Genomic DNA, 24,000 nt, shown 5'->3' with positions numbered 1-24,000 from the left:
TACACACAGGAGAGAAGCCATTCAGCTGTGAACAATGTGGGAAGTATTTTGCTAAAAGATCACAAGCGTTCACATACTGGAGAGAAACCTTATTGTTGTGACCAGTGTGGGAAAAGATTTGTTCAAAAGGGGATTTTAAAAGAACACCAGAGAATTCACACTAGAGAGAAGCCCTATTGCTGTGACCAGTGTGGGAAAAGCTTTATTCGATTGTCTTATCTCAAAATACATGAACGAATTCACACAGGAGAGAAACCATACGGCTGTGTCCAATGTGGTGAAAAGATAGTCCGAAAGTGCACCAGAGATTTCACACCGAAGATGATGCATATCACTGAACATTTTTGCACACTGGACACAGCAGTATATGGCTTCTCACCAGTGTGGATTTTCAGGTGTCTTTTCAGAGCCGTCTTCAGAGTGAACCTTTTCCCACATTGGTGACAGCAGTAAGGTCTCTCTCCAGTGTGAATCTTCTTGTGTTGTACGAGGCTAGATTTTACAGTGAAACGTTTGCCACAGTGTTCACAGCAGTAAGGCTTTTCTTCGGTGTGAAATCTCTGGTGCACTTTCGGAGCAGCCATTAAACTGAACTTTTCCCCACATTGGACACAGCCGTATGGTTTCTCTCCTGTGTGTATTTTCTGGTCTACTTTGAGATAATAAATTGAGCTGAAGCTTTTTCCACATTGGTGACAACAGCACTGTCTTGGTTTAACTGAGGACAGCACAGGACAGGGAGAGAAAATACCCACCTGATAAGAGCCAGATTCACATATTGATCAGCATTTAAGTAACTCACACAATAGAAAGGAATCCATCCCTTACATTGTTGTATGATAAATGTAACTGGTTAATGTTAAATTACGTTCTGATCTGTTTGTGTTCATTATAACAGCCACAGGAAAGATACATTGTTTCAGATTGTTCCAGAGTATCCATTTGCATTGGAATGCACCCATAATAAAGACACAGCAGAGGCCTGTTCTGCTCTGTCCTGTTATTTTACTATTTATTAATGAATGTCACTAATACAATACAGGAGAAGGCAGATTTCTCTACTAGGTTTTATACTGTGTGATGTGGTGGACATTTCTGTAGATTACGAGTTGAGTGGGCAATATCCATGTCTAGGCCACATATATTGTTATGGTAATATGCTTAACTACTTAGAAACTGGCACCCATTGGTCATTGTCAATTGAATAGGCTGATCCCAAATTAATGCTCTATTTCCCCTAGAGCAGCTACATGTCTCAAATAGATAAAATAAATGATAATTGTCTGTTCTGTGAAAGATAAGAGTATGTTATAACTGTCTGTCCAATGGCAGCTGTGAGTTAAGTCACGTTTTGTGTTCCTTTAACTTAACTCTTTGAATTAGCTTGGCTCTCTTTTTAACTCATGAATGCAAAAGCAGTCTTCTAAAGTAACCATAACAATGAATTTGCCTTTTAAATAATGTTAAACCACAAAGTAATAAAACGCTTGGCTTCAACTCAAAATAGTAACCTTGACTTAATCAATGTCTAGTGAACAAATGGACTCTTTAGCTACAAGAAAAGGCACACAATAACTCCACACAACTGAGTTTTATATAGAAATAAATATTTATAGAGCATGTAAACAGCATTTAGGTTCAAAGCCTGGGCTGTGAAAATACCCCTCTTCCTTCAGGAATAATATCACAACACTGTAAGTGCAAAATAAAATATATATAATCTTCCCACAGTTAATATTAAAATAATAAACACCCATTAGACGTCTCCCTTTGAGTCACTTAATGACAGACAATTATAATAATTTGTGGGCCTACACACTCACACACAAAAGCCAGCAAAATGAACTACTACCTAAGTTAACCTTAACTTGTGTCAGACTTGAATTCAAATGCAAGAGCAGCTTTATATAAATGTAGTAGTAGTAGTAGTAGTAGTAGTAGTAGTAGTGTTATGAGAGGGAAGGTGATTTGTTCAGACTAGCAGGGACTTAGGTGGGACAGTTAACAAAGCATTATCCAGTTTCTGTCTATTGTTGATCCCTCCCCCCACCACCACTCTGATTGGTCCATCAGACTCATTGTGAGTATTTAACATAGTTCTGCTTAGCTCCATGACACAGTCATGACACAGTTCCAGGTGTGCAAGTTCCTGAGGCTGAACTCTCTTCTTGACTAAAGGTGAAGTATAAATAGATAGATAGATAGATAGATAGATAGATAGATAGATAGATAGAAGGTTGATGCACCAATTGATGCAACCTGCATCAATTGGTGCATCAACCAATTGAAGAGTTGTCCTATCTAAAAAAAGAAGGTAATATTTTAATTTTCCATCAAAAAATACATACAATAGAGATCCAATTTGTTTTTTTTAGATTGATAGGGTACTATTGGCAATTATAAAATACCAATTGATGCAGGTTAGAGTTGTCCTATCTAAAAAAGAAGGTAATATTTGAATTTTCCATCAAAAAATACATACAATAGAGATCCAATTTGTTTTTTTAGATGGATAGGGTACAATTGACAATTATAAAATACCAATTGATGCAGGTTAGAGTTGTCCTATGCAAAAAAGAAGGTCATATTTGAATTCTCCATCAAAAAATACCTACAATAGACATCCAATTTGTTTTTTAGATGGATAGGGTACAATTGGCAATTATAAAATACCAATTGATGCAGGTTAGAGTTGTCCTATGCAAAAAAGAAGGTAATATTTGAATTCTCCATCAAAAAATACATACAATAGACACCCTTTTTTTTTTTTTTTTCACGGAGAGCAGACAGCAGACGTCTGAAGGGGAACACACACTAGACACATCGGCCGCACGGAGGCGCCGCGTCAAAACATACGGCCCCGTTATTTTCAATGAACTTGACTCCGCTCCGAGTTCCAGCCAGACGCGGTAGCCTCCAAGCCACGTCTTTGGGATCAAAGACGCGATTGTAGTGTCCAAGCCCCGTCTTTGGGCTCAAAGACGCGGTCCAAGCCCCCAAAGACGCGATTGTAGTGTCCAAGCCCCGTCTTTGGGCTCAAAGACGCGGTCCAAGCCCTGTCTTTTGGCTCAAAGACGTGATTGAAACGAGATTCGCGTCTGGAGCCGCAAGAAAACGTGTTTCACAGTGCTTAGAAATAAAGAGTGACTGAGGCGGGGATCGAACCGGCAACCTCCGGTCAACGGGGCGGCCGCTCTAGCGACTGAGCTAAACGTTCTGCTCTGTGCCATGAATCCAGGCAGATATAACCTGCCTTTTTTTTTTAAATGCTAAAAAAAAAAAGAAACGAAAAGATATATTTTCGCACTAAAAACGTTATGACACACTATAATGCCGACAATATGGTAGAATATAGCATGTTCCATTGACAATAAATAATAGTAAAATGTATCTAATAGATACAAGGACAGCACACAGCAGACTTTGCGGGTTACATGTCTCCTTTGCGGCCACACCGAGTTCCAGCCAGACGCGATTCCAAGCCTCGTCTTTGGGATCAAAGACGCGATTGTAGTGTCCAAGCCGCGTCTTTGAGGTTAAAAGACGTGATTGAAACCGAGAATCGCGTCTTGAGCCGCGGTTTCGCGTCTAGAAGACGCAAAGACGTGATTGAAACCGAGAATCGCGTCTTGAGCCGCGGGAGCTCCGTCCTGGACGCAAAGCTGCGTCTTGACCGCTATTTAAGCACGGACGCGGCATCAGACGGGTCATAAGACGCGTCTTCAGACGTGGACGCAGTCTTCCACGGTTCTTGCTGATAGAAACTGGTGAATAAGTCTAAACTTTAACACTAACCCTGGGGATTCGAAACAGCTGGATTTAGGCAGTTACTTTGCTTGCAGTGTTAATTTTGACAGTCATAGTCTTTTGAAACTAAATCCATTTGGTTTTATTCTAGTTTTAGTTGACTTAACGTCACACGATTTTAGTCGACTACATCTACAGTTGATTTGGTCAACTAAAATGTATTCTTGGGGGGCAGGGTGGGCAGTGGTTAGCGCAAGGCCTCACAGCTAGACGGTCCTGGGTTCGATTCCTGCCGAGGGGCGCTGTGGGCGCTGGGGGCGTGTTCCCTCCTACGCGTCATCAGCACCCACACCCTAGGTGGGGTTGGCAAAAGGGCCTTTCTGTGTGGAGTTTGTATGTTCTCCCTGTGTTGGCAAAAGGGCCTTTCTGTGTGGAGTTTGCATGTTCTCCCCGTGTCTCCTAGGGTAGATACCCTCACAAAAAACATGCAGTAATCCTGGTCTCTATAATGCCTCCCCCTGGCCAGCCGGGGCGCCTGATGGAGGGGAAAGGGTCCAGTTGGAATAACGTGTTCCTTCCACGCGCTACGTCCAAACCGGGGAAACTTCCCCCCTGTCAGGTGAAAAGAAGCAACTTTTTACTACTCATGCATAGAAGGAAGCATGAGGTCAGTCCGTTGTCTCCCCAGGCGCGGCAGAGGGAGAGCAGAGCCCAGGATTACATAGGCAATTGGCACTGGGTGAAAAAATGGATTAAAAAATCGTGGGATAAAAATTATAGAAAGAATATATTTTTGGCACAATGTGAGGGCGTCGTAAAGCCTGATTTGCTGTGATGATGAAATGCCTGTACAGCACTTTGGTACAGCAAAAGTTGTTTTTAAATGTGCTCTATAAATACATGTGATTTGATTTGACTTGATTTACACTTAGCTGCGTGCTGATCTACAAGTGCGCGTGCATTTATGCACGTCGTGCACGTGTCCACGCGTGGTGTGGCAAAGTGTGTGCGTGCACAGGCTTGTGTATGTCGTCGCTTTCGGGGGCATGGAAACCTCGTTTCCGTGGAAACCTTGTGGGGATGGGACGATCCGCGATATTATCGTTTATCGTGATAAAAAACACCCACGATAATCGTATCGTGGAGATTTGATTTATCGTGATATCGTCCTTCGTCATGCACTGGGATCAATTCACCTTTTATTTGCCGAGCTGCATATCCAGTACCACTTAAACCCTCTATAATTGGTAAAAGGTACTTATAATATATGTACTTGATACAGTCTTTTTCCACTCTTTATCAAATGTCTTTGCCAAAAAATAGAAGATCTACAAGCTCACAACGCATCATAGATCTGCTATTTTTTGGCAAATGTTCCGCCCCAGGATAATAGATTTTGATTATCGTGATAATATCGTAAATCGCGATTTCTTTTGTCACAATAATCGTGATATGAAATGTTCATATCGTCCCATCCCTAAAACCTTGTCTCCATGCACCTCGAAAAACTCCTTACTTTTCAGGACCAATGGTGTTCCTATGGGTCCATTCAGGACAGTGTTGTTTTTGACAGCAAATTTTGATTTAGTTTTAGTCATAGTCTTTTGAATAAAATGTCTTTTAGTTTTAGTCATGATTTAGTCACCTGAAAAGTATTAGTTTTAGTCTAATTTTAGTCGACTAAATATCATACGATTTTAGTCGACTAAATATACAGTTGATTTAGTCAACTGAAATGTATTTTGGCAGGCCTTGATGGCATCGTAATTACTGATACACTTGGTTGCATGCTGAAAATAGCCGATCTACAAGCTCACAACGCGTCGCAGCGCAACGCGTTGTGAGCTTGTAGATCTGCTATTTTCAGCATGCAAAACCTGAGAGCAACCAAATATAAAATAACTCTCTTCTCCTAACGTTTTAGTCTAGTTTTTATTTTGTTGACGAAATTGTCAATATATTTAGTCTTAGTTTTAGTCATCACAGCTTAGTTTTTATTTAGTTTTTATTTAGTTTTCGTCAGTGAAAAAAACGCAGTTTGACATGACATTTTTAGTCATAGTTTTAGTCGACGAAATCAACACTGGTTCAGGACCAATGGTGTTCCTATGGGTCCAATGGAGCCACAAGCTCTTGTTCATTCTTTTCCTTGGTTCAATATTTATAAACGTAACAACTTTCACTCCATTTTTTCCCTCCCATTTTTTTCCTCATTTCAGAAGTAGCAAAAAATACCCCGGAAAAGTAGAAATATCTGCCCAACAGCAACGTATGTATGTACAGTATGTACAGTATGGTTGTGTGCATAATATACCACACAGAGAGCGCATGTGTGTCCGCGGGGTGTTTGTTGCGACCGTCAGGGAGCAGTTTACTATGAAAACCTCCACCGGCCGTCCGTCCGTCGGTCGGTCGGTCACACGTCACACGTCACACCTTTGCCCTGCTCATATCTCCGCATCAGTATATAGGGCTTGTTTGTTTATTGTATGACATCACGCCACATCATCAGCTGTGGACTCTGTGATGTCATCGTATCGCATCAGTATATAGGGCTTGTTTGTTTATTGTATGACATCACGCCACATCATCAGCTGTGGACTCTGTGATGTCATCGTATCTCCATATATGGCCATCTCCGTATATGGAGATATAAGTCGTCCATGCCCAAGTATGGGCTGGTGAGGTCAGACTTTGTGTGATGCGTAGGTTATCTCCATATATGGAGATTCAACATTCCAGGTGTAACTATGGCTACCCGTATGACGTGAGAGGTGGAGGTTGTGATATTTGTGGAGATAAGCGACCAACGGTCGCTTATCTCCCGATTAGGGAGTCTTACTGGTGTGTGTGTGTGTGTGTGTGTGTGTGTGTGTGTGTGTGTGTGTGTGTGTGTGTGTGTGTGTGTGTGTGTGTGTGTGTGTGCTCTTCCCACTGGGCCCATACAGCAGTGGTTCTCCTCACCTCACACTAGCTGTCAGCTCTCTCTCACGCCATGGTGCAGCCTGACGCAAGGCAGACAGGCAGACAGACAGACAGACAGACAGGCAGGCAGGCAGACAGACAGACAGACAGACAGACAGACAGACAGACAGACAGAAAGACAGGCACGCATGCAGGCAGACAGACAGACGGTGGTATGGACAAACGGATGGCCTGCAGGTGACCCGACACCACAGCTCATCTCCAGAATCGACCCGCCCCGCCTGGCGTTGAAAAATGTTGCAGCTGCAACACTGCGTCTCTGTTCTGTAAAGAGGTCATAAGTTGACCCCAGAGGGACAGTCACTTTGTTGCATACGACCTAGAGTTAGAAATCAAAAATATCAAGGAATACATATCAGGGAGCCCAACAGTCTTTGTGCACACGTGCCTGACTTTGCTCCCAGATAACGCATCTTAACTAGAGCTAAATACAAAGGGTAACAATTTAAGGACTTTAAAGACCTTTTTAGTACCTCTGGTCAAACACTGGTCAAATTGTTAAATATTAGAGGCTGAAATTGTGAAAATAGCCGATCTACATGCTCACAACGCCTCGCGACGCTCACAACGCCTCGCAACGCGAGGCGTTGTGAGCATGTAGATCTGCTATTTTCACAATTGAATAGATCGAGTCAAACCAAATGTAATGCCAACTCCTACAATTCCAAGTGCTTGTGCAAGGTGGGGGGTCCCCAGTTAAAATATGATTACTTTGGGGGTCACGGCCTGAAAAGGCTGAGGACCACTGTATTAAGGGAAAGAGCACGCAACTAGTTTTTCTTTTTCAAGAGCTCATGCGTAGTTAGCTGGGGAAATGTTGACGAAAATCCAGAGTTAATCCCGCAGCGGCGCTCAACAGCTCTGGTTCAGGGCCGAAACCCACAGTGCTTTAAGGATGAAGACAGAAAAAAAGAAGGCTGGCAGCTTGTAAGGAGTTGGACTTAACTGGACTCAAACTTAATTAAGACAAGAACCTTGGTGGCGTGCTGCCTCCCATGTATCTCAACCCACTCTCTCTGTTTGTGTGTGTGTGTGTGTGTGTGTGTGTGTGTGTGTGTGTGTGTGTGTGTGTGTGTGTGTGTGTGTGTGTGTGTGTGTGTGTGTGTGTGTGTGTGTGTGTGCGCGTGCAGGGGCGTCACAAGGGGGAGGAAAGTGGGACTGAGTTACTAGGGCCCAAGGTGGAGGGGCCCTAGTAACTTGGCCAAATACATCTTGGGGGTCCTTGACATGAAAAGGTTTGAGCACCGCTGACATGGAAACATAGGTTTCTTGCACACATTTGCACGATTAAAAAAAAAGAAAATAGCAGATATACAAGCTCGCAGCGCGGCACTCGGTGCCGCGCTGTGAGCTTGTATATCTGCTATTTTTCAATAGTTGACATTCATGGGGGGCCCGCAGTGAATCCTTGTACCCTGGGCCCAGAATTTGGTGTGACGCCCCTGTGTGTGTGTGTGTGTGTGTGTGTGTGTGTGTGTGTGTGTGTGTGTGTGTGTGTGTGTGTGTGTGTGTGCGTGCGTGCGTGCGTGCGTGCGTGCGTGCGTGCGTGCGTGTGTGAGAGAGAGAATTCCACAGCGCAGGAAGCAGCACTTCCCAGCTCTGTGCTTTCACACTCCCTCATGCCTCAGCGGTGGGCCCAGTCCTGGCCCACTGGCCTGGGGGCGCTGGCGGGGCTGCCTGGGTTCACCGGCCATCTGCAGGTTCACATGAGTTCCACTGTTCCACAACGTAAACAACAGCACTGTTCAACAGGAGAGGGATTTGTTGATGCATTCAGTCCTTTTAGTTCCCCTGATGACGTGTGTGCAACGATCGGTCTGCAATGCAGCAGTGGGAAGAAGAAGTGCACTCACATGTTTTTACTTTAAGCAAAAGTATCAAATACTGAAGAAAGTAAAAAATACCTCAAACGTGTACTTAAGTACATGAAGGATTGACAAAGTTGTATTTTAAAAGTCAAAGAGTTGAGCAGAGTAACAGCATTACAGATCATAAGGAGCAGGCCTCCTGGCCTGTCCTGGCAGCCCCGTCAGGACAGCCCCATTCTCAGACACTTCTTATAGTCCATTCTATAGGGATGGGTATCTTCTGCGATACTTTTAATGGTATCGATCGCATGACGTCGATACTATCGAGTATCGGTTCACGTAAAAACGAACGATACCTCGTTTCGATACTCTTGAACGCACCCCTGGCCAGTCGCATCTGTAACAGTTGGGCTACTGAGAGTTTAATGACTGCTTTAGTAGGCTACACTCGTTACTGTGGAAAATAGCTGACAATAGCCTATGATGTTTATTATTATGATGATTATCCAACGTCTATACTCTCCGCTCCGCCACACTGTGTGATCATCATCATCACCTCTGCTCTACCGCAGCAACGAGTCCCCACTCTTTACGTGTTGAAGTTAAATAGCAGCCATAACAATAGGCTATAGTAGTCACATCAGCTACTCTACTACTAGGCCTACTTGACATGAAAATGGCTGAATAACTGGCTTAATAACCTATTTTGGTGTGTAAATAAATAGCCCATAGAAAAAGGCAAATAATAATTATAATAATAAATATAAAGTATCGAAAATGGTATCGAAAAGGGTATCGTATCGATTCCCAGCTATCGAAAAAGGTATCGTATCGATTCAAAGGTGAACGATACCCATCCCTAATTCTAACACTATTCTAAAATGGCCTTATAAGGATATGTACTAAAGATAAGTCACAGAAGTACATGATTCACCAACAGAGCCAACAGTGTCAAAGCTTGCTGACTAAACCTTCAAGTGAGTTTGAATGGATTTCAATGGAAGGTCAAACATATATTTGGCAATCTATACATTTCTGCCACCACAGTACATGGATACATGGACGAGATATGGAGCAGTTGCGGCACAAATCTCAAACCCTACATATACTTTGTACATCGGAGTCCGTCAGGGGTCTGTTCTAGCTAGGCCATCCCTTTTGTCCTTCTACACCAAATACCTTCTGAAAAGATAAGGATTAAATCAAAGCTCACAATGGTGGCATGGCATGAGGTGTTGATTGGCTTGTAGATGGGTGATTTCCAGTGTGCAGTGTGATTTCCAGACAGCACACGCAACTACTCTAAGTAATTCCGGCATTACTCTGCCATTCTCATACATCACATACAGTGGGCGGCAGTGGCTCAGGAGGTAGAGCGGCCATCTTGGAATCCGAAGGTTCCAGGTTGGATTACCAGCTCCTCCTGGCTAATTAAGTGTCGAGCAGAGCACCAAACCCCTAACTGCTCCCGATGAGCAGTTTGTGTGAATGGGTGAATGTGAACATTGTAAAGCGCTATATAAAATGCAGCACATTTACCCAGGGTTGCCAACACTCCTGAATTTGGCAGGAGTCTCCTGAATTTTGACCCCATCTCCTGCCATGCTCCTGAATTGTCATTTCTCCTGGATTTGTTATCAACTTAAAAAAAAAATCACCAGATCACAACTTGTAGATCAGCTATTTTCAAATGGTATAAAAATAAGTTTATGCATGTTTTATAATATTATAATGTATATCTGCAAAGTAATAGTATCTAAAGTTTTCACCCCCAAAAAAAGTAAAGGTACAATATTTGGATTCGAGATGTAGTGGAGTAGAAGTAAAAGAGTTGGAAATTGGAAATACTCAAATAAAGTACAAATGCCTCAAAATTGTACTTAAATACATTACTTAAGTAAATGTACTTAGTTACTTTACACCACCGCACGCAGACACACACACACACACACGTACGCAGCACGCGTGCGCACGCACACACACACACACACACACACACACACACACACACACAGCTGGACGACGCAACAGTGTCCTTGTCCAAACACAGAGCAGGAACATGGGGAGAGAGACATGCTCAGAGGAAGGATCAGGATTAAACACACACACACACACACACACACGCACGCACGCACGCACGCACGCACACGCACACACACACTCACACACACACGCACACGCACACGCACACACACACACACACACACACACACACACACACACACACACACACACACACACAGGCACCGGCCTCCCTCAGGACACACTACACCACTCAGGAAACATTAGCAGCATTATCCAGGAATGCTAATTGAAACAAACAGGCTCACGGTTTCTTCATTTCTGCAGTGGGCTGGTGGTAATTGAGACTCCTGTGTGCACGTGTGTGTGTGTGTGTGTGTGTGTGTGTGTGTGTGTGTGTGTGTGTGTGTGTGCTTGCGTGCGTGCGTGCGTGCGTGCGTGCGTGCGTGCGTGCGTGCGTGCGTGCGTGCGTGCGCCGTGCGTGTGTGTGTAGGATGTGAGGGCACAAGTTTAGGCAAGCATTGTTGTGTGTGGGTGTACAGGTATGTAGATGTGTGTGTGTGGGCATATGTAAATGTGTGCGTGTGTGTGTGTGCGTGCATGCGTGCGTGCGTGCTCATAGTATGTGTGCACACGTGTGTTCTCACAATGCCAGGGTTCTGGGAACCATTGTACACAATCATTGTTCTGCCTTTTCTCCAGTTTTGCTTTCAAACGTGAAAAAAAAGCACAAATTGCTCGCCATAAACACCCATTAACACGCCTACGATCGCACTCCAGATGTAAGCATGCAGACCTCATCTCCATTTCACTGCACGCACACATATCCATCCACAAACACAACCACACACCTACCCTATAACAATTCTAAGCCTATATAGCCCAGGACTGAAAGTCTAATGCTCCTATGAATTGTACATAATAAATGGTGCATTTATATAGCATCTTTATCCAAGGCGCTTTACAGAAATTGTGCATTACATTCACCCATTCACGCACACATTCATACACCGATGGCGGAGGAAACCATGCAAGGCAACCAACCTGCTCACCGGGAGCAACTAGGGGTTCAGAGTCTTGCTCAAGGACTCTTCGACACTAACTCTGATACTAGCATCATGTCCAGGGGGAGGACTTGTATATCAAGCTGCCCTCACACTATACGAGCCATATGGGCCTCTGCAAGGCTTACTACTACCACCCCAAGAAGTATTCCATCAGCTCTTGTACATTCTTAGATTTACAAATGGACAAACGTAACACTGAGGATTGTACTGTGTCGTATATTAAGAATGCGTGCACTCAAGAGTCTCACACAAGCAGCTGTGGACATAACTATTGCCCTGCCACTTGAGGCTGAGATGTCTATGTGCCTGACACCGCTCGACCTCCTCTCCTCTGTTCTTCATCTCTCCCTCCTTCTCCTCCTCTTCGCTCCGTTAGTCTTTACGTGTGCCGTGGGAGCGGAGAGGAGGAACAAGCGCAGGCTTGCGCAGCGCCGTGATCTGCCTGCCGCGCTTTTATCTGTCTCCCCCGTTCACAACCCGCCCTCTGACGGAGCCGTAAAGAACTTAAAGGACATGTTAATGTTTCCTGCTTCTGTCCGAGCCCTCACGGTTCAGTGGTGTGGAGACAGGAGCGGAGGAGAAGGTCCCGTCCACTGAAACCTCCCATTCTTCTTCTGCTTCAGAGGAATTTAACTAAGTGCATGTACGTACGTACTGTACTACTGCACTTTTTCTTTAATACTTTACGATTCTACTCCACTACATCTGCAGAAGCAGTAGCACATGTTGTACTTTTTACGATGCAGATTTATACTATTAAAGGTAGGGCAAGTGATTTCACTTAAGTTTCAGTTTCAGTTTTCATGTAGGTGACAGGCGGGGGCTTCATCCAAGCTCACGCTTTAGTCTGACACTGTTCCCTGTTCTGAACGATTTACAGGGGAGGGACTTTGACAGATCAGTGGATCCACCCACCTACTTGTGGCTTCTTCCGTGCGCACAACACTGCGCACAACATTGCGCACAACATTGCTAGCCATTAGCACACAACAAACATTGCGTGTGTGTCGCGAGCACGCGCGGCATGTGTGTGTCTGTGCGAGACGAGTGACTGCATGCTTCAGAACCAGTAACATGTAATCAAAATGTGTGTGCCAGTGCCACTGTGCCACTGCTGCATGCCTGGTGTGTGTGTGTGTGTGTGTGTGTGCCCTTCCCGAAATGTAATCCCACCCCCACCCCCCGCGCTCATTGGAGGAGCCGCAATTTTGGATCGGTAAACTGCCGATTCATTTACTCAACTCCAGACCAGAGAAACAGGGCAGGGTCTATGGGCTGGAACCAGGCTAATAGGTTAAGGTTTCCAACAGCACAAATTCAAGTCATTCCCACCCGTTACCAGCTGCTGCATCATATACAGTAGAAGACAAAGAACACATTAATGCATTATCTAATAACTAATAACACAAGTGTAAAATGGGCCATTCTGTGTGAATTACTAGTACTCTCCCAGAATATCTATTGTGTGGGGAAAAGCAGATCTACAAGCTCACAACGAGATTTGGCGTGGTCAGAGTATAGTTGTAACTCCTAAAACCAGAGTGTTGAAGTGGGTGTTTAAGTAACATGTTAAGTGCTTCCTCCCCCCCTGCTGGAAACTGTCTCCAGTTGTATACAGTGTGTTTGAGTGAGCATCTCTTCTGGTTTGTCTCAGCAAGTCATCTCACATCGTCCCGGTGATGATGATGATGTGAGAGATGGAGTTGATGTAATGGTTAACTCTCAGACACATGGACCAGTTAATGGACTGCGCTGGAATCTGGTTTGAGTCTGCGGGTCGACAGTGGTGTAAAGTAACTATGCACATTGCTCATGTACTGTTCTAAATTACAGTTTTGAGGTATTTTTTACTTAACTCTTATTGTGCCGATCGCGAAACAAGTTCGGCTTTATTTCAATCCAATACAATTTTTTTTTTATTATTTTACTTACCCTGAGCTGCTTGTAGAGCCGTGGGTGGTCCTGGCTCGTCCTACGCTTTCCAGCGAGCCATTTTACATGGTCCGACGATATATTCCATTAAAAATGGTTTAAAATACATTTTTGAGCCCCCCAATGTTCACCGAATGTTAGGCGCCGCCGGCGGCACGACGTCCAGTGTGCCGATCCCGAATTAATGCGGCTTTTTTAATGAAATGAATAAAATGATCCGAGGCCTACTGAAGCCCCGGCCTAAATTTTCCATCCAGTGACCGAGATCCGGCCGCCCCCCGGCCGGCCGTAAACGAGTAACGCCGCCGCGAATCACCGCCGAATCCAATGCAAACCCACATCTTTGAAGGTCATTTTCTCTGGATTGTGTTTTTAGGGAGGCGGCGCGAGGTTTATTTACGGCGAAATCGCCGAAAAATGATCTTTTAAATGAGAAAAAGCTAATAGCTATTTTGTAGCCATTTTCATCCGGGACCTTTTCATGACGTGCACGAACGTGAGCACGCGCGTCACTGCAACGTGAGTCCCCGGATGCTAATACGCTCGCCTATGGGACATACCCTGGCATTCTTTGGCGCCCTCTAGGGGCTGGCACTGGAAGGGTTAACCCGAGTATTTCGAATTTTCTGTACCTTTACTTCTACTCCACTACATCTCAGAGGCAAATATTGTACATTTTTACTCCACTACAATTATTGCTAAAACTTTAGTAACTATAGTAACTTTGTAGATTTGGATTATTATTAAAAACATACAGAAACCATTTCAGCCCTGTACATTTCAAACATTAGAAAATGTACGATCTACAAGCTAGATGCGACGCGTTGTGAGCTTGTAGAGTCGCTATTTTCAAATATTATATATTGAAAACTTTTTGATGCCAATACTTTTGTACTTTTACTTTTTTAAAGTACATTTTGAATACAGGACTACTAGTGAGACGCCTCAGGGCGACATGCAACAGGTTGCTTCAATTCTTGGCCATCTGGCCAGTGATGTATATTGGACCAGTTACCCATTATGGAGATCCTGGTACCCATATATGGAGATCCATGTACTGTATATAATACATCCTGTTTATGCCCATACATGGAGATATCCCTGTTTGAACTGGCCACACAGATATGGGCTCCCTATATGGGCATTCCCATATGAAGTCCTGGATATGGGCTTAATATTGATGATATCAGGGATCTCCATATTATGAGCATAAAAGGGATTCTGTCAGTGGTTCCCATGACATGACATGACATGACATGACATGACATGACATGACATGACATGACATGACATACAATATATTTTATGCACAACATGGAGATCCCTATCTGAACCAGCCACACAGATATGGGCCATGTCTTGGCCATCTGGCCAGTGATATATATGGATGATATCAGGGATCTTCATATATGGGCATAAAAGGGAATCTGGGGAATACCCATATATGGACTTTTATGTATGGTTTTCATAGTAAACTTTGACAGCATTAAATTAGAGTATAGTATTTCTACATTGCGGTATTGACACAATTACTTAAGCAAAACAAGAGAGTATTTGTTCCATCACTGCTGAAATCTGGTTTGAGTCTGCGGCGGGTCGAGGCATTGCCTCACGTTGGGCCCTGCAGTGACATGGTTCTAATACACTAATAATGCCTGGTTCTGGATGACGCTGCATTACAACACACCCAGTTTCACGAGGCTACGCTCCTATTTGGGCGGGCATAAAACAGTAGGACGCCCGGGGAAATGGAGTGTGAATCATCATTTCTCTTCCTCACGTCACCTACATGCAGATGTGGTTGTTGTCATAGGCGTAATGTTATTTACTACGCAATAAAAACGTTTAAAAAAAGGAAAACAAAGTGTTAATTTCTCCATGTGTAAGTGTATAAATGTAACCAAATGGACCCGTAACTCAGAGTTACGGGTGTGTGTGCGTGCGTGCGTGCGTGCGTGCGTGCGTGCGTGTGTGAGTGCGTGCGTGCGTGCGTGTGTGAGTGTGAGTGTGAGCCATACTTGCTCACTCAGGCCGCCACTGGTATTGCAGTTGATGCTCAGGGCAGGCTAGACTCAACAGCACCTCTCTGGTCACCCAGAGGTACTCAGGCTACATACACCTCAGGCTACATACAGACACACATACATACACAGCTACACACACAGCCACGCTATGGAGACGGTGTGACCACCGCTCAAAAACGTCTCTTATCCACCATAGCAGACTCAAGGGATATATCGGCGATTTTGCAACCCTCCCCTCCCCTCCCCTCTTCATTTACCTGCACCAAAGGCAAAGAAGTATGTCTGCGCGGGGTTCCTCTGCAGCAGGGCGGACACGCGGTGAGCCATGCGCTCGTTGCGCTTGTAGATGAGCTCCTGGCGGAAGTAGCTGTCGATCTGCAGGGCCGTGGTCCTGTCGTGGTCCGGCAGGGAGCTGTTGATGAAGTGAGGGAGCTGGGAGAGAGACAGAGAGAGAGAGAGAGAGAGAGAGAGAGAGAGAGAGAGAGAGAGAGAGAGAGAGAGAGAGAGAGAGAGATTTGATTTAGATTTTTGAGACCACTTTATTAAAACCTTTTTTTGCAGAACAAGAAAAAGCATGACGATCAAATGATTCAACCACAAAACTAGAACAACACTTTTTATATCTTCTTCTTTTTTGTAAAGCAACCTGTAGAGTGCCATCGTTAGTGACTGTATATCGTCGTTGTCAGGTGGAAACCTTGTACCGGTATGTCCAAAACCGTTAGTTTTGCATTTATCATTTTAAAAATGTAAACTAGTGAAAACAGCCGATCTACAAGCACACAACGCCTCGCACTGCGGGGTGTTGTGTGCTTGTAGATCAGCTGTTTTCACTACTTTTGTGCGATGGCCTTGTATGATGAAGCAGGGCTTTACTTTGCTAAAGAACGTACACATTTGAAACTTGGAGATACGAGGTTTCTGCTCGACAGTGACAATATGCATCGCCTATACACCACGGATGCGTGTCGATATTGGACCGTCGATATCTGTTGACGGTCCATTCTTCCGACACAGGTGAATGTTAACCTCTATGCCTAAACCTAACCCAAACCCTGACCCTAACCTCAGTAACCGTGACGCGGGTGAGTAGCTAACCTGCCGACGCAGTTAGCGGGATTTCCCGACACAACACCTGTACAAACCCCCCAATGTCCCCCACCAGGCTGTGGTAGTAGGCACCTCCTGGTCTTCCAGATGGACAAGAAAATGTACCAATGTTACAACCAATGTTACAACAGGTCTTCTGCTGCTGCTATATTTTGGACCAAAAATAAAAAACTTTCAAGAGAAAAAGTCTCCCCTAGTTGCATAGCTATCCCCTCCGCAAAGACCAACACCCTGCCTAGTCTTGGACACTCTGCAAAGAGTGAGAGAGAGAGAGATTGAACAACAGAAAGAGGGAGAGAGAGTTTTACACTTCCAAACTGCCCTGTCTCGTTAGCCCCCATGCTGTAATACAAACCACATAATAACACGTCCATATTAAAACCATGCACTATCCCAGGGACCAGAAAAACATGACTTTAAAGAAACAGAGAGAGACAAAAAGAGAGAGAGAGAGAGTGTGTGTGTGTGTGTGTGTGTGTGTGTGTGTGTGTGTGTGTGTGTGTGTGTGTGTGTGTGTGTGTGTGTGTGTGTGTGTGTGTGTGTGAGAGAGACCTGGCACTGGTTAAGTGTCCCTGATGTTCATGCCAGTGAGGACACTATGACAACCTCATGGAAAATGCCCAGCCATCTGTGTGTGTGTGTGTGTGTGTGTGCGTGCGTGCGTGCGTGCGTGCGTGCGTGCGTGCGTGCGTGCGTGCGTGCGTGCGCGTGCGTGCGTGCGGGTGGGTGTGTGTGTGTGTAATGCATAGTGTCATATCGTCATTGTGTTCGTCACGCACGTGTGAGTGTGTGTGTCTTGATGTTTTTATGGACGCACACCATGCATTCGAACTGTAATTATGTTGTTTTGATTTCGATGACGCGTGTTTTGACCCTTTATTCAACTCTTCCCACACATGTCTGTGTTGTATCCTACACCGCCTCACCTGCTAGTGAGGAGCCCCCACTGGGAGGACGTACCGTTGTATCCTACTGACTCACCTGCCAGTGAGGAGCCCCCACCGGGAGGACGTACTGTTGTATCCTACTGACTCACCTGCCAGTGAGGAGGCCCCACCGGGAGGACGTAGTGCCTCTCCGCCCCCCCCCCCCCCCCCCCCCCCCCCCCTAGTACGACGTAGCGATATGTAATGTGGCCCTCTGGAGTGAAGGTGGAAATATAGTGGCCCTCGCCATCATCAAAGTTGCCCACCCCTGCCTTAGGGCGTCTTACTGGTATAGTGTGTAGTCTGAACGCCAAGGTGGTTTATCTGAAGACAGAGTGGACAGACAGACACAGTGGACAGACAGACAGACAGACAGACAGACAGCGCTGGCCCTACTCTCCCCTCTTGGCAGGCAGGGTGGCTCCAACAGGCTGTTAATCTGAGGGGATGAAACAAGGTCTGGATGCAGACAGCAGGGGGCCTGCACTGCTCTGACAATACACACATTAACATCCATGCACACACACACGCACGCACGCACGCACGCACACACGCACGCACGCACGCAGCACAACCACACAAACACACACAGTCACGCGCACACACTCGCACACACACTCGCGCACACAATCCATCTCCTTTTCTGTCATCTCCATTTGCGTTTCCAGCCCTTGCCTTCATATCTCAGTCTCACCCAATCTCTCTGTCTGTCTCTCTCTCTCTCTCTCTCTCTCTCTCTCTCTCTCTCTCTCTCTCTCTCTCTCTCCGTCCAGCTGTTCCATCAGCTTGGTGGATCAGTGTGTCTCCTGAGTGTCTCTCGTCCTCACAGAGACTATCATCTTTCCATGTGCAGCAGACGTGGGGTCAAAGGGCAGATCAGGGAACATGCTGCTATACTCTAGTCTTTCTGTCACCCCCCCACTGTGACGCGCACAATGACAGGACAGATGGAGGGGAAGTGTGTCCGTGTGTGTGTGTGTGTGTGTGTGTGTGTGTGCGTGTGCGCGTGTGCGTGTGTCTGTGTGCGTGCGTGTGCGTGTGCGCGTGTGCGTGTGCGTGTGCGCCTGCCTGCCTGCCTGCCTGCCTGCCTGCCTGCCTGCCTGCCTGCCTGCCTGCCTGCCTGCCAGAGTTTTCCCTGGCTTAAAGGAGGGGGAGCAGGAATCTTTCTTTATCTAAATAATGACGCATATCTCTCAAAGATCCCCTAAGGATGTCCAAATAAATTTAAAATAAATAAATACACAAAAGACATAGGCACACTTGAAGTTATAATCAGTGTCTCCCTCTACACCCTGTACTTCCTTCGACTTCGGGACCACGCCTCTTCCGTGACGTTCTGTTCCGTCACAGCGGCGGCTCGTTTCAGTCAGTGAGACAGGCAGACAGACAGGCAGACAGACAGACAGTCACCCCCCTCCCCTCTGCCTGTTTCTGCAGGACTCTCTCCAGTCTGCACTGAGAGAGTGAACGATTAGTGAAATAATTGTTTGATGTTCTGATTGTGTATACTTTAGCAGTTTAGCCTACTTCAGTAGTAGCAGAGACACATTGCAGACTGATTGATTGCGTGACTGTTTGTGTTCGCGGCTCGCCGATGTCCGCATCACCGCATGTGTAAAGTAACTAAGTATATTTACTCAAGTACTGTCTGTACTCAAGTACAATGTTCAGGTATTTGTACTTGGATAGTTCCAATACTTTCACTTCTACTACACTACATCTATCTCTGAGGCAAATACTGTAGTTACACCATTAAAATAATTTGAAAGCTTTAGTTACTACAGAAATACATTATAATATTATAAAACATACATTAACTACCTATTTTATACTTTGGCTGTTTGAAACTAGCCGATCTACAAGCTCACGCTCGGCCACTGCGCGTCGCGTCCTAGGCGACTGTCCATGCGAGAATGACATGAGAGTACTTTTACTTAAGTAAAATATGAGTATCTTTTCCACCATTGCGAGCTCGCACGGCCTACGGCCCGTCACTCGCGTTTGTGAAGGACCTTATAAATTATAATAACTACTTTAGCCCTATTTTATACCTTGGCTGTTTGAAACTAGCCGATCTGCAAGCTCACAATTGTGTGATTGGCCACTGCGTGTCGCGTCCTAGGCGACTGCATGCGTGCGAGAATGATATGAGAGTACTTTTACTTAAGTAAAATATGAGTATCTTTTACAGTCCATTGCGAGCACGGCCCACGGCCCCGTCACTTCACTTTGTGAAGGATAACTAATTCCAGTGGAATACATTTGTCTACCTTCTTTTGGGTGAGTTAATCCAACATGTCGTGTCATTGTTTGGTCCAGATGTAGAGAACACATGAATGGAGAGGCAGGGGGAAAAACGGGAGCCGAGGCAACTCCAGCATTTGGCCGAAACGAGCGCCCATCTCGGCTTGGTGTTTCTCAGTGCCTCGCTAGAGAACCGGGTCGCGAAGAGACACGCCCCCCAGGCTAGTAAAATAGGTGCATGCTACACTATATAATGGATACGAAAAAAACGGCTTATTGATTCTTTATAAAAAATTGCAAGTGTATAGCATTCACGTTGTTGTTCATGTCAATTAAGAAAGTTAAGAGTTCACTTTATTAGAAAGAGTGAAAAATACTGTAATTTCCAAGGCATTTTTCTCATTCTTTTCAATGGGATCACGTGATGTTGCTCTGCGCCCATACGTCATCATTTTGCTCGGCCATTCCCGAGCTCGTGGAGGAGGAGTTTTGGAAAAGTAGGACATTGGAATCTCCGTCTGAATACAGGCAAGACATCTATATGGTTGCATTGGCAAATATTTTCACAACAACCTAACAATTAAATTGGGACAAAGTAGATGTTATTCTGCTACCCTGTCTTTAAGGTCTTTACACACTGCTGTGTTTTGGAGCGAATTTTGGAGCAAGAAAATGAAAAAATAAAAAAAACACCTCACGTTATGTCAATCAATTTTCCACACTGCCACCCAATTCGTATTTATTTTCGGACCAAGGTAGATTTTTTTCAGATATTCGCAACTGTCGCTACTGGGTCCCTTGCTCTCTCTCTCTCTCTCTCTCTCTCTCTCTCTCTCTCTCTTTCCAAAACGCAACGAAAAAAGGCAGCAGTGTGTGCAGCTTTAGTCACAAAATGATGCAACGAGCTAGCTGGCAAATTGGTGGGTGACTGACGTATTGGCAATCGGTTGTCTTGAAAATATATGGACATAATAAACGATTTTCAAACTCACTCGCTCACATGTTAGTGCATAATTAATTTGAACTGATGATAAATCGTTCATGACCAATATCAGGCAACCAACGTAATACAAATCTTAAACTGTACCCCTTTGGAACACCCCATAAAATACCTACATACTACTATTACTCCCATTTGAGAAACACTGATCTTCTGTGTATTGGGCTGAAAAAAAGGGTACCAAATATGAATTGTGCAGTGTGTTTTTAACCTGGCGTGTGACAGCACCATTTACAGAGATCATACCGCTGCAGTGTGCCTGTCTGTCTGTCTGTCTGTCTGTCTGTCTGTCTGTCTGTCTGTCTGTCTGCCTGCCTGCCTGCCTGCCTGCCTGCCTGCCTGCCTGCTTGCGTGCTTGCGTGCCTGTGTGTGTTGGTGACTGAACCCACCATTAGATTTATGGAGAGTGAGACGTGTGAGGTGCTGGACTCCACTAACCATCCAAGACCGTCTCTTTCTCCCATGCTTCACTGCATCTCCCCTGTCTGCACACCCTCCATCATCCATGCCTTTGTTCTTTCATTTCTCACAGAGCTTAGACTATGGGTTATAATTCAAGCCCTAAATGGAAACGGCAGACATTCATTGAGTTTGCCCTGCCGAAGGTTTAATTTCCCATTTTACTGCTTTTGATTTAGAGCGACCTGAATGTATAGGCCTGCTTCAGTAGGTTTCTAGATAAGTGGTTCGCAAACTTTTTAGCTCAAGACCCAAAAGAGAAATTAGATGTTGTGAGAATAGCAGATCTTCAAAGATGTTGCAAATTCCCATGCAGTTTTAAAGGGTTAATATAAAATATCAGGCTTAAAGGGATATTACACTTTCAAAGTCATTTTATCGTCTAATCAGGCTTTTATGAACACCCTGAACAGTTTTTAATTTGCTTGATTCAATATTTAGATATTTGATGTAAATGTTACCAGGCCCGACACGCCCAGGCCCTCTCCACATACACACCCATTGTAACTTCAAACTCCATTTTAACCGTGATAAATTCATTAAAAACAACCATTATTTTTTCTGGTGACTCAAACTACCCTCCTAATACGTGAGCAGGCCGTGTTTTTTCGATAACTTTTTTCATTTATTTTTAATAATCCATTTTTGTATTAAATATTTTTCATTTTCCCAAATAATTATTAAAAATTAATGAAAAAAGTTATCGAAAAAACACGGCCTGCTCACGTATTAGGAGGGTAGTTTGAGTCAACAGAAAAAACAACGGGTGTTTTTAATGAATCTATCATGGTTAAAATGGAGTTTGAAGTTACAATGGGTGTGTATGTGGAGAGGGCCTGGGCGTGTCGGGCCTGGTAACATTTACATCAAATATCTAAATATTGAATCAAGCAAATTAAAAACTGTTCAGGGTGTTCATAAAAGCCTGATTAGACGATAAAATGACTTTGAAAGTGTAATATCCCTTTAAGGTCTTTACACACTGCTGGGTTTTGGAGCGAATTTTGGAGCAAGAAAATGGAAGAGAAAAAAAACACCTCACGTTATGTCAATCAATTTTCCACACTGCCACCCGCTTCGTATTTATTTTCGGACCAGGGTAGATTTTTTTCAGATTTTCGCAACTGTCGCTACTGGGTCCCTTGCTCTCTCTCTCTCTCTCTCTCTCTCTCTCTCCCCTCTCTCTTTCGGATTTCCAAAACGCAACGAAAAAAGGCGGCAGTGTGTGCAGCTTTAGTCACAAAATGATGCAATGAGCTAGCTGGCAAATTGGCGGGTGACTGACGTATTGGCAATCGATTGTCTTGAAAATATATGGACATAATAAACGATTTTCAAACTCACTCGCTCACATGTTAGAGCATAATTAATTTCAACTGATGATAAATCGTTCATGACCAATATCAGGCAACCAATGTAATAAGAATCTTAAACTGTACCCCTTTGGAACACCCCATAAAATACCTACATACTACTATTACTCCCATTTGAGAAACACTGATCTTCTGTGTATTGGGCTGAAAAAAAGGGTACCAAATATGAATTGTGCAGTGTGTTTTTAACCTGGTGTGTGTGTGTGTGTGTGTGTGTGTGTGTGTGTGTGTGTGTGTGTGTGTGTGTGTGTGTGTGTGTGTGTGTGTGTGTGTTATAAAACACCCTAGAGGTCATACAGCAGGCAAGTGCACACATAGACATCAAAGGGGGCTTGAGCCCCAGCCCTTTTATCCGTCTGTAAAAAGTGCCCTCTCCAGACCATGAATGCAGTTTTTACTATGGTGAAAGAAATGCAAATATCCCCTTTCCATGCCATACCTGAAGGCAGCATTCAAGAGAATTGCCTTGTCCAAACTCTCCTGAACTTGAATGCAGCATCTTATGTTGAAAGAATTACCCTCTCTGTGTAGAAATCCATGACGTACGCCACATCTCCAGTATTGCTTTTTTTTATGCTTAAAGGAGTAGTTCACCCCCAAAATGACTTTTTTTCTATTGATTAATCAGGCCATGGAGAGTAGAGTTCAATAATATTTTTTGTTTTTTGTCACATTCCTAAGACAAAAATGTGATAACAATACATTTACCCCCATTGATTCCGGATGGTGACCCGTTTCGAAACGGGTCACCATCTGGAATCAATGGGGGTAAATTTACTCGAATCAAAATTTTGTCTTAGGAATGTGACAAAAACCAAAAAATATTATTGAACTCTACTCTCCATGGCCTGAGTAATCAATAGAAAAAAAGTCATTTTGGGGGTGAACTACTCCTTTAACTGTTCTGCTGCCCTTGACGATCCTCACCGTCATTAAAACCGGTTACTACACGACGCCATTGACAGCGCTCACCGTCAATCTTACTGTATTTACAGTAAATGTATTAATACTTACAGTATGTAGCTCCGGTCGCGGCCGCATCGGTAATGTCCGCGATTTGTTTAAAACGCACGTTGGGCGTGCACGCGAAGTGAAGCCCCTCCATGTTAAGTCAATGGAGAGGCCCATAAAGAGACTTCATTTACTCCAAATAAGACTTTTAAACCCAAAGCACAGCTCCAAACAACAATAGCAAGGCAAGCCTGGCGGCCGCCATGACACACTGTCACATGACACATGTCATGTGACTAGATGACGTAATCGTTGATGTCATTCAACAGTCCGTGTGTGTACACACATTCCA

The 24,000-nt window shown here is 44.5% G+C and overlaps 1 protein-coding gene across 1 annotated transcript in view; it reads right to left on the bottom strand.

Annotated features, from left to right (window-relative positions):
• Nucleotides 1-24,000, bottom strand: part of trabd2b (TraB domain containing 2B) — a gene marked incomplete at both ends in the record, with an annotated part of 217,357 nt that overhangs the window by 55,929 nt on the left and 137,428 nt on the right. The window contains one exon of the mRNA XM_080730645.1: nucleotides 15,843-16,017. Within this exon, the coding sequence (XP_080586771.1) occupies nucleotides 15,843-16,017 (175 nt within the window). The remainder of the gene's footprint in view (nucleotides 1-15,842; nucleotides 16,018-24,000) is intronic.

This window comes from Nannobrachium achirus, assembly GCF_963921795.1.
Source record: "Nannobrachium achirus genome assembly, chromosome: 1".
NCBI lineage: Eukaryota > Metazoa > Chordata > Actinopteri > Myctophiformes > Myctophidae > Nannobrachium > Nannobrachium achirus.
This window is presented reverse-complemented; position numbering and strand designations above follow the sequence as displayed.